Source organism: Littorina saxatilis, linkage group LG10, assembly GCF_037325665.1.
Source record: "Littorina saxatilis isolate snail1 linkage group LG10, US_GU_Lsax_2.0, whole genome shotgun sequence".
NCBI lineage: Eukaryota > Metazoa > Mollusca > Gastropoda > Littorinimorpha > Littorinidae > Littorina > Littorina saxatilis.
The window spans coordinates 27,625,897-27,637,869 of NC_090254.1; the positions used below are offsets into that span (position 1 = coordinate 27,625,897).

Sequence of the window (11,973 nt, forward strand, 5' to 3'; positions counted from 1 at the left end):
ATACTTCGGCCTTGTTCTCCAGTCAAGCAAAGGACGCGAATTCACATACTGTGTTCCGTGCAGTTTGCACATCAAAGTGGCAGCCTCTGGACTCTACGATCTCAAGCAGCATCTTCAATCAGCGTCCCACAAGAAGCAAGTCGGCCTTTCCAAAACTTTTACACCATTGAATCAGCACTTTGTGAAAATGATAATAAGAAAGCATATTCAATACACATCACTTTTTCATACAATTCTAATCAATACTGATTTTAGTTCATTATCAGAACAGAAGCACTGAAATCAGTATTGATTGGCATTTTATGATGAAATTGATTGATCTTTATACCATGCACCTCACTACCATAAACACAACTTTCAAATTCTGCCTTACGCGGTAATACCGCGGTGCCGCGCGCTATGTACAGTTTTTTGGCCTGATGATACAGTTTTTTGGTAATGTGATACAGGAAAACACTGATAGGGGTTGACATGTATGAGAACCTCTGGAAATTTAACTTCAACCTAAGGGCGGGGATGTAGCTCAGTCGGTAGCGCGCTGGATTTGTATCCAGTTGGCCGCTGTCAGCGTGAGTTCATCCCCATGTTCGGCGAGAAATTTATTTCTCAGAGTCAACTTTGTGTGCAGACTCTCCTCGTGTGTACACGCAAACACAAGACCAAGTGCGCACGAAAAAGATCCTGTAATCCATGTCAGAGTTCGGTGGGTTATAGAAACACGGAAATACCCAGCATGCTTCCTCCGAAAGCAGCGTATGGCTGCCTAAATGGCAGGGTAAAATCGGTCATACACGTAAAAGCCGTGGGAGTTTCAGCCCATGAACGAACAAACAAACAAACAAACTTCAACCTAAGACTTCTTCCCTTTTATGACCTACTGTTCTCAGATTTTGGAAGTTCTTAAAAGGGAATTTCCACTGTAGTATACAACTTATAGTATATAAGCCCGGACAGCGAGACGAATGATGCCGTCTTCTCCAATCATATGATATTGTCTGTGTATGCTTAAAACCAAAACGTCAGCTGCTTTGTTCAAGGTGGAGCTTGACGGGAGGAACATCACGGGGCTCAACCCTCACTGGCTGCGACGTCACATGGGCATTGTATCCCAGGAGCCCGTGCTCTTTGGCTGCAGTATCCGCGACAATATCCGTCTTGGTCAGCCTGACGTCACTGACGAAGAAATCATCAAAGCAGCCACTGATGCCAATGCTCACACCTTCATATCTGGTCTGCCAAAGGTTTGTAACCCCAGCGAGAACCAACCCCTTTACTGCCACAATTCATATCAGATACGTTTTGCTATCATCAATAAATCAATACTCTGACAAGGGAAACAACTGCTGTATTTTGCCCTTTACATTGCAGCTAGATTATCGCCTCCCCTGGGAATAGTTTTCTCAGTTTTGGTCTAATTGTGCTTTTTGACTCACATGCGAAGCAAAAGTGAGTCTATGTACTCACCCGAGTCGTCCGTCCGTCCGTCCGTCCGTCCGGAAAACTTTAACGTTGGATATTTCTTGGACACTATTCAGTCTATCAGTACCAAATTTGGCAAGATGGTGTATGATGACAAGGCCCCAAAAAACATACATAGCATCTTGACCTTGCTTCAAGGTCAAGGTCGCAGGGGCCATAAATGTTGCCTAAAAAACAGCTATTTTTCACATTTTTCACATTTTCTCTGAAGTTTTTGAGATTGAATACCTCACCTACATATGATATATAGGGCAAAGTAAGCCCCATCTTTTGATACCAGTTTGGTTTACCTTGCTTCAAGGTCAAGGTCACAGGAGCTCTTCAAAGTTGGATTGTATACATATTTTGAAGTGACCTTGACCCTGAACTATGGAAGATAACTGTTTCAAACTTAAAAATTATGTGGGGCACATGTTATGCTTTCATCATGAGACACATTTTGTCACATATGATCAAGGTCAAGGTCACTTTGACCCTTATGAAATGTGACCAAAATAAGGTAGTGAACCACTAAAAGTGACCATATCTCATGGTAGAAAGAGCCAATAAGCACCATTGTACTTCCTATGTCTTGAATTAACAGCTTTGTGTTGCATGACCTTGGATGACCTTGACCTTGGGTCAAGGTCACATGTATTTTGGTAGGAAAAATGTGTAAAGCAGTTCTTAGTGTATGATGTCATTGCTAGGTTTAGTTACCCTAAAGGTCGAGGTCAAGCATGTGAGTCGTATGGGCTTTGCCCTTCTTGTTATTTTATTTTTTAAAACTAAATTCGTCATGCAGTCAAGGGGTCAATGATGAGAATTTGACTGTGTGCATAGCCTTTTTGGGCTTCGACAATGTGTCGTTTAGATTCAGATTCACAAAAGTATTACCTGCAAAGAGACCCCGCGACTGAGACTGAGAGGTCGCTTCCAGTATAGGGCACCTTCTGTTGTCCCTTTGTCTATTAGTGCTTATGCTAAGCTAAGGCGTATGGCTTTTTTGTTGGAGGACGCAAGCTATGTGGTGACAGTAAAGTAGCTGAGTTTGAAATGCTTACAGGCCGCAAAGCATGCTGTGCATGCATGTCAGACCATAGACCATTTATCCTGGACCGCCAACTAGCTCTCTCTCCGCTCTTTCTCTCTACATAGACCATTTATCCTGGACCGCCAACTAGCTCTCTCTCCGCTCTTTCTCTCTACATAGACCATTTATCCTGGACCGCCAACTAGCTCTCTCTCCGCTCTTTCTATCTACATAGACCATTTATCCTGGACCGCCAACTAGCTCTCTCTCCGCTCTTTCTCTCTATTACGAGGTAGCGGCCTCTCGCATTTAGGAACCTACGCTTACAAGCCTTTCAGAAATCAGGGGGACGTGATATCCGGTGTCGATTGTAAACATGGACGAAGTTGCCGAGGTAAGTTCTGAAAATGCTAAAATAAACTCAGCAAAAGTGCATATGGAACATGTTTTTCGATGGGTTTTGTTAAGTTTAGTTTGGAGTTTTGGAAAATCCAGTTCATTGTCACCTCCCATTGTCACAAATAACTGGAGCGTGCTTTCTTTTCACTGGCACCAAATTGCTGGCCTTTCAAACCGGACGCGACGCGCCCCTGAAAGTCGAGAGTCGTAACCTCGAAGGGTCATGTGACGAGTTGGCGGTCCAGGCTATTTGGTCTATGGTCAGACACAGGAGAGCACTGCAACGTGACAGACATCACTGGCTCCCCCATGATGCAACCATTGAATGATGATGTTTGTATCGTGCTTTATATGGTGTTAATGATAACAGGGCTACGACACACTGGTGGGAGAGCGGGGGGCACAGCTGTCTGGTGGCCAGAAACAACGTGTGGCCATCGCTCGGGCTTTGGTGCGCAATCCCAGAATCCTCCTGCTAGACGAGGCAACATCCGCCCTGGACTCGGAGAGTGAGAAAATTGTACAGAGCGCGCTTGATAAGGTGAGCGTTTTTGATTGCTTAGGTGGTTTCTGCCTGCTAAATGTCTGGTTGTCAGCTACACATTAGCATTGTCAAAACTGCAACAGATAAAGATGGAAAACACATACACAACCACAAGGTCTTAACAATACGATACCTATGAATTGTACAATTTTGAGAGTTTGTTTTGATTAACAGGTACAGTGGTACCTGCGATGTCAGGGCCCTCTGATGAATGGACACCTCCCATGAAAAGACACCTTCTGGAGTCTTGTTGTCTATCATCGTGATTAAAATATCGTTGTCACGGCAACGCAGGGACACTTTTAACTGCATGGTCCCAAGGGTGTCCTTTCATCGCAGGTACCACTACATGTTCATTCTAGCTAGGTACAGATGAACTCCATTTTTAAGACCCCCCAATTTGAAACTGCCTCTTTTTTGAGACCTTGTTTTCTCAGACTTTCTGTTCTTAACCTCTGAAAAAGACCCCCGTTTTAAGACTCTCTTTTTCTAGGACCCGATTTTCTCAGATTTTGGGAGGTCTTACCAGGGGGTTATACTCTACCCAGTTGTCATTCTGAGCTGTACTCTGCAGGCACGACAGGGTCGCACAACGGTAGTCGTGGCCCATCGACTGTCGACCATCCAGAACGCGGACGTCATCTACGTGCTGAATGGCGGAGAGCTAGCGGAGAGCGGATCACACTCTGAGCTAATGGAGCGTGGGGGTCTGTACCACCAACTGGTCACCCTGCAGCAGATTGTCAACCAGAACGATGAGGCCGCCGACACCTCAGGTACACACAGCTTGATGATGATGATGATGATGATGATGATGATGATGATGATGATGATGATGATGATGATGATGATGATGATGATGATGATGATGATGATGATGATGATGATGCGGGGGTCTGTACCACCAACTGGTCACCCTGCAGCAGATTGTCAACCAGAACGATGAGGCCGCCGACACCTCAGGTACACACAGCTGAATAGAAGAATTTTTGAATGACGTCAATATGTTTACCTCCATGTTAAGATGCCTTCCTTTTAAGACCTGATGTTTGTCAGACTTTCGGGGGTCTTGGAAGGCACTTTCGGGGGTCTTGGAAGGCACTTTCGGGGGTCTTGGAAGGCACTTTCGGGGTCTTGGAAGGCACTTTCGGGGGTCTTGGAAGGCACTTTCGGGGGTCTTGGAAGGCACTTTCGGGGGTCTTGGAAGACACTTTCGGGGGTCTTGGAAGGCACTTTCGGGGGTCTTGGAAGGCACTTTCGGGGTCTTGGAAGGCACTTTCGGGGGTCTTAGAAGGCACTTTCGGGGTCTTGGAAGGCACTTTCGGGGGTCTTGGAAGGCACTTTTTCACTATAGTTCAACTGAAATCAATAAGAGGACTTGTGTATTTGACAATATGGTCTTAATATAAAGAAACTGCATTTACAAGAATTTCTTTCACCACCAGTCACTGCTATTCTGGATGGCATCATTCAGTCGGAGAGCGAGACAGAGGAGATGAAAATGGGTGTGTCCAATGGGTCGATAAATCCTGGCCTCCCGCGCCAGCGCTCCCAGCCAATGGCGCGACAGCTATCACGCCAGACGTCACAGGCGACTACACGCACACGCACTAAGTCGGAAGCATCAGTGAAAGAAGAAGAACCAACAGAAACAGAGGTAGGATTATGGACTGTACAGCAATATTTTTTAGTTTTGATTACCTGATACCAGGGCCGGATCTGGGGGGGGGGGGGTTCCTGGGGTTCCGGAACCCCCCCCCCCCCCCCCCCCCGGCCATCCAATGTACCTCTCAGAGAGAAAAAAATGTGGACTTTAGACCCCTGCTTTCAGTTGGAACCCCCCCCCCCCCCCGCTCAAACGAACTTGGTCCGGCCCTGAATACAGAGGCCAGTCCGTGTTTCTGTCAACAAGAGTTTTTTTGTGTGCTGAACCAGCAATCTCTTGTGTGGAATAATTAAATAAAGAAGGCGTAACATGGTAAAGTGGAACCCCCATTTTACGACCATCAAAAATCTGAGAAAATCAGGTCTTAAAATGGAGGGAGTCTTAAAATGGGTGTAAATTTATAGACGTTTTGAACAGAAAATCTAAAATATTAAAGTCTTAAAATCAGTGGGGAGGGGGGGGGGGGTCTTTAAAGGGAGGTTCCATTGTATATGAGAAAATAATAACTGTTCCACTCAAAGAAAGTTGCATATTTGTTTACTTGTTGCCAGTGTGAAGTTGAAAAGGCCATGTTAAGGCTGCCACGTACTTTGCAGAAATTAGACTTTTATAAAGACAAATATGTCAAACATACTCCTACAGACAGTGGTGATTGAACTTCCACACCTCTTCACTCCGCATTTTTAATGTTCAGATTTTAAGTTGTTCCCATGCCTATTTCAATCAACCCTACTGAAGGGTAGCTGAGATGGTAGAGCACTTAGACTTGTGATCTTGGGTCATGGGTTTGAATGCAGGCCAGGACGAAGACGGGTCAACTTTCTGTGCAGTCTCGGAGACTCATGTGTCACCACTCGTTGTTGAAGATCTCGGTCGTTCTGCCATGAGTGCAGGTAGCTGATTACACCTTAACACGCACACATCTGGGTCATGCAACTCTATAGCCTGTCCTTAACACGCACACACCTGGGTCATGCAACTCTATAGCCTGTCCTTAACACGCACACACCTGGGTCATGCAACTCTATAGCCTGTCCTTAACACGCACACACCTGGGTCATGCAACTCTATAGCCTGTCCTTAACACCACACACCTGGGTCATGCAACTCTATAGCCTGTCCTTAACTGGGCCAAGTATACTTCGCGAAGCTTGCAGCACGAAGCTTTAGCACTGAGTTTTCTGTAAAAAAAACTTCGCAAAGTCTTCATGAAGTCGACTTTGGGCTCAGCTAGGCTTTATAAGAGGAAGCAATCCCGAATTTCCCAGCAATGCCATGGTATAATAAATGAATTAAACTGAAATGAAATTATATGTATGTGTTAACAGGAGGCCCCCAAGAAACAGCCGAGCTTCTGTGAAATCATGAGCTACAACGCCAAGGAATGGCCGTTCATTGTCTTCGGCTGTTTCACCGCCATCTTGAATGGAGCCACCATGCCTGTCTTTGCTATCTTCTTCAGTAAAATCATTGCTGTAAGTTCATGTTTTTCTGGGTTGTCTGTCTGCAGGGCTGGAACTCGGAGGGGGGAGGGGGGGTCTGTGTTCCGGAAGCCCCCCCCCCCCCCCCCCCCCGTTCCCCATTTACCCTGCAAATGTACCTTTTTTTCTCAAGGAGAGACCAAAATTCTGCTAAATTTCAACAGCGTCTGGGCGCCACAGCCCCCCAGATCCCACCCACCCCCCTCCCCCCTGGCCAGCAACTATATATACCCCTGCTTCATTTTGGATGCCCCTCTCTCTCATACACAAGGCCAAGCCCTGGTCTGTCTGTCTGTCTGTCTGTCTGTCTGTCTGTCTGTCTGTCTGTCTGCCTGCCTGCCTTGATTAATGAACCTTTTCAGAATCTTGACATAGAGGTGTGTGTGTGTGCGTGCATGCGTGTGTCTGTGGGTTCGTACGTGCGTGCATGCATTCGTGCGTGTGTCCTGGTGTGCGTGTGTGTGTGTGTGTGTTTGCATGTATGCGTGTGTGTGTATGTAAGAAAGAGAGAGTGTGTGTGTGTGTGTGTGTGTGAGGAAGATAGAGAGACAGAGTGTGTGTGCATGTCAATGCCTGCGTGCAGGTGTCTGTTTCAAATCTGTAGAATGAGTTCCATTGGGAACGATGCATCACCCAGTGTTCATAACGCAGTACTGCTGGTGTGCTTGCAGGTGTTCAGCGAGAAGGGGGATGAACTGCTGAAGGGAGGCATCTTCTGGAGTCTCATGTTCGTGGCACTTGGAGGTCTCAACTTCGTCACCAACATCATACAGGCAAGCACAAGTTAGCACAGTGGTACCGATCTAAAGGTCCCATGACAAATATGAGAAATTTATGGCTCAAAAAAGAGGGAGTCTTACCATAAAGGTAAATTGATGTACTCCGTGAAGTAAAAGTCAAGATAGGGTCTGAAAGTAGGAGTCTTAAAACAGATGGTCTTATGAAACAGAAACGACACTGTACTCACAGACAGACGGACATAGTTTGTGTTTCACAGAAAACGTTTTTGAGGATGATAGTCACTTGTTCTTTTCAATGCTTGTTATTCTCTCAGGTGCCAAGAGAATGGTTCCGAATAACGCTCACTTACTCTAGTACACATGTCGTATGCATTTCCACTGCTTTCTTCTCTTTGTTTATCAGATCTTGTGTTTCACAGACTTTCTGCTCTGTGTTTCACAGAATTTCTGCTCTATGTTTCACAGACTTTCTGCTCTATGTTTCACAGACTTTCTGCTCTATGTTTCACAGACTTTCTGCTCTATGTTTCACAGACTTTCTGCTCTATGTTTCACAGACTTTCTGCTCTATGTTTCACAGACTTTCTGCTCTATGTTTCACAGACTTTCTGCTCTATGTTTCACAGACTTTCTGCTCTATGTTTCACAGACTTTCTGCTCTATGTTTCACAGACTTTCTGCTCTATGTTTCACAGACTTTCTGCTCTATGTTTCACAGACTTTCTGCTCTATGTTTCACAGACTTTCTGCTCTATGTTTCAGAACTACTGTTTTGGGCAGTCTGGGGAGCGGCTGACAAAGCGTTTGCGTCTGAAGACCTTTGAGAACTTGCTTCGTCAAGACGTGTCCTACTTTGACGATCCGCACCACGCCACAGGGGCCCTCACTGCACGCCTGTCCACAGACGCCTCTGTCGTCAAAACTGTGAGTAGGCTTGCCACAATATGTCATTTTCTCTGACTGAGGTATGATTTCAAAGTACAGTGGAGACCCCTTTTAAGACCCCCCAAGTTAAGACTTGCTCCAGGGCTAACACCTTTCACTTCCTCCAGGGCTAACACCTTTCTGGTTCTTGCTTGAAATCCGGTTTTTCTTGTCCAAGACAAAACAATACATTCAGAATCAATGTCAGAGTTATAGAAACACACAAATACCTATCATGCATTCTCCCCCCCCCCCCCCCCCCCCCCCCAAAATGGAGTATGGCTACCTGACTAGTGTGGAAAAATGGTCATTCACGTAAATACCCACTCGTGCAAAAAATGAGTACATATAGAAGTTTCAACTAATGAATACAGAACAAGAAGAAGATCAAAAGAGTCAAGTTGAAGAGCTCAGTTGAAATTCTATGATGTTGCAGGCAACAGGGATTCGCATTGCCGTGGCCATTCAGTCGCTGACCGGTATGGTGACGGGTGTGGTCATTGCCTTTGTCTACGGCTGGAAGCTTGCGCTGGTTGTCTTGGGAACAATGCCCTTCATGGGGGTGGCATGTGAGTCTGTGTGTGACCATCTTTACCCTCGCATTATGTCTCATGATTGTGTTTTTAATTCAAATCGTCTCTCCCTCTCTTTCTCTCACTCTGCCTCCTCTTTCTCTATCTCCTCTCTCTGTCTCTCTCTCCTCTGTCTCTCTCTCCTCTGTCTATCTCTCCTCTGTCTGTCTGTCTGCCTGCCTGTCTGTCTGTCTGCCTGTCTGTCTGTCTCTCTCTCTCTCTCTCCTACTCTCTCTCTCTCTCTCTCCTACTCTCTCTCTCTCCTTCTCTCTCTCTCTCTCTCCATCATCCTTTAAGCACTTAAAGTCATTAAAAAGTTTTAAAAAATGTGTCAAAAAACACTTAATGTCTGAGTAGTTTAACGCGTTTTGATTTACCACACTTAGTATTACACCAAAGATATGCTGTGCATTGTATATTCTGAACATATTTTTGTTGTACAATTGCTACATGTTCAATTGCTACCAGCTTGTACTTATAATTACTTGCATAGTATGCATTTGATTTTATGAATAACCACATAATTTATGTATGCTCTTCATGCCTCATATTCATCATCATCATCATCATCATTGTCATCTTTATCATCACGTGCTGAAGTTTTCTGACCTCGTTTTGTTGGTAAACTTTTTAACTTTTTAATTTTTAATTTTTCAATTTTATCATTGTGTGTCTGTGCGTCCCAAGGACAGATTGTAAGAAAAGGCGTAGCCTTAAATCTTAATCCTTGTTAAATAAAGTTCAATTCAAATTCAATTCTCTCTCTCTCTCTCTCTTGCTCTCTCTCTCTCTCTCTCTCTCTCTCTCTCTCTCTCTCTCTCTCTCTCTCTCTCTCTCTCTCTCTCTCTCTCTCTCTCTCTCTCTCTCTCTTTGTCTCTCTCTGTGCACATCATGTAGGCATTTGTGTCAAGTTCTGAATGACAGTACAGTACTGAAACCTTCCTTGTGAGACCCCCTATTCAAGACCTGTATTTGTTCATTGATGTTTTTATTTTATTGTATTCATCTATATTTCAGCTGCCATTCAAGTCCGGGTGATGATGGGAAACCAGAAAGCTGACACTAAGCAGCTGGAAGTAGCGGGAAAGGTCAGTGTCTTTCAATTTCAATTCATTTTCTTCATTTTTTTTACAGTGGAACCCTCCTTGGAAGACCCCCCCCCCCCCCCCCCCCCCAATTTAAGGCTCCCGTCCCTCCCTTTTAAGACCCTAGCTGTTTTCTCAGACTTTTTGTTCATTACCTCATTAAAGTAACCCCCAGTTTAAGACTCCCTCTTTTTTAAGACCTGATGTTCTCAGTTTCTTGGAGGTCTTAAAAGGGGGGTTTGACTGTACTTGATGTTCCCACCACTGGTAAATTTGGGTGGCTTCCTCCCAGTGGAAAGCTTCTAGCAGCAATAAGAGTGGCGCAACCCAGGTGTGTGCGTGTTAGCTGGTGTAAACAACCACCTGCTTTTCTGTCTGGCAGAATGACCGAGGTCTTTTATGTACCACAGTGGTGACATCAGGGTGGGACATGGATACAGTCTCTGACTCTGCACATGACGTTAAGTTGACCTATGTCCGCCCCGGCCATATTCCAAAACATGACCTGCTGATCACAAGTCTAGTGCTGTACTACTTTCCCTGAGCTATCAAGACCCGATACATGAGAAATGACTTGCATGTGACAGAGATGCTACTAAAGGTCACTAGTACTAGAGGAAGGGTATTGATTAATGGTCTGATGAACAAGGGGAAGTAAGCGCTCTAAATGCATACGACATGTGTTACAGAGTAAGTGAGAGTTATTCGAAACCATTCTCCTGGCTATTCTCATTGATTAATGGTGTAATGATGGCATACAATCATGGATGTTCACCCTGTCAGTGTAATATTGATATGTATCTTTATGGTGTTGATTGAATGTGACAATTTTGAAGTCCCTGCCATCCTAAATGCATTGTATAATAAGATGTGCTTGGGACTATGGTGTGTTTGCAAACGTCCTCAACATTTCTAATTGTATCTCCTTGCCACCCTAAATTCATGTTTATCTTTAAACAATCAACCAATCAAGACACAGCATCTAGACACACCCACAAGAAACAACAACACAGCGATCCTGACGGCTGACACAATGCCTAGGTCCGGGGAGATAATTAGACAGGGACTTCTTCTTCTTCTTGCGTTCGTCGCTTTTTTTTTAAACAGCGGGCGAGCGCCATGAGTGTCGCTTCTATCTGATGGTGTCATGGTTGGCGTTGATGCGTGGTACCATGGTTTATTAGAGTGCGCCGTGCAGCCCAGTACCTCCGTCTTCAGCAATCGAGGTTTCGGTCGGGGTTGCCTCACCCTTAGCTCATGGCCCGTACGTCCTACCCTGAGAGCACAGGGGGGGAGGATTTGCCGGGATCCCACCTGGAGCTAGGGTTTTAATGCGCCCATAATTGCATTAGATGAGTCCCGTCGAAGGGCGATGGAGCATTTCGAAGAGAGTAGCAGCTGCCGCCTGCTACCCCACTCCACCCTGGTAGGAAACACCGCCAGTTTGGTCCCGGCCGCAAGCGGCTGCAGGTCTTCATATCTGAAGTCTGTTCCCCTATCCGCCACCCGGGGACGCGCTGGGTTGGGGGTGGTCGCCCCACTGAAAATCCCACACTGGGTTAAAGAAGTTGAGCCTGTCCCAGAGACAGGGACTGAAAGAGGGGAACAATTGAATGACCGTGAATTCGTCGTACGAAGAAGAAGAAGAAGAATGACCGTGAATAACTGTACTCTATCACCCTGTCACATATCTTTCAATGTGCATCACTTTGCTGTGTTTTCAGACGTCCAGTGAAACCATTGACAACATTTCCACAGTTCAGTCCCTGACCAGAGAGCCGTATTTCTATGACAAGTACTGCCAACAGTTGCTCAAGCCTTACAGGTAAGCTGGGTCGTTTTATTTCTTTCCTCAGCCATGATGGGCACTTCAGTATTTGCTTTGGCACTGGAAACATTTTTGAAAAATTGTTCTTTACAACACGAGGTTATTAACTTTTAAAATCACGAGGTAGAAGAGAGGGACAAATCATATTTTTGAACTACAAGAGATCTTCACTCACCAAGACAGGTTCAGCACAAATCTGCTGTCCAATTTTTGCACATTGAGGCTTCTTCAAATTACAATACA

The 11,973-nt window shown here is 45.3% G+C and overlaps 1 protein-coding gene across 3 annotated transcripts in view; it reads left to right on the forward strand.

Annotated features, from left to right (window-relative positions):
* Positions 1-11,973, forward strand: part of LOC138978530 (ATP-dependent translocase ABCB1-like) — a 50,666-nt gene that overhangs the window by 27,921 nt on the left and 10,772 nt on the right. For all 3 annotated transcript variants that reach the window (XM_070351265.1, XM_070351266.1, XM_070351264.1), the window contains exons 14-23: positions 1,038-1,241; positions 3,261-3,431; positions 4,009-4,210; positions 4,880-5,091; positions 6,429-6,575; positions 7,253-7,354; positions 8,084-8,245; positions 8,682-8,814; positions 9,835-9,905; positions 11,627-11,727. In XM_070351265.1, coding sequence (XP_070207366.1) covers positions 1,038-1,241; positions 3,261-3,431; positions 4,009-4,210; positions 4,880-5,091; positions 6,429-6,575; positions 7,253-7,354; positions 8,084-8,245; positions 8,682-8,814; positions 9,835-9,905; positions 11,627-11,727 — 1,505 coding nt within the window. The remainder of the gene's footprint in view (positions 1-1,037; positions 1,242-3,260; positions 3,432-4,008; positions 4,211-4,879; positions 5,092-6,428; positions 6,576-7,252; positions 7,355-8,083; positions 8,246-8,681; positions 8,815-9,834; positions 9,906-11,626; positions 11,728-11,973) is intronic.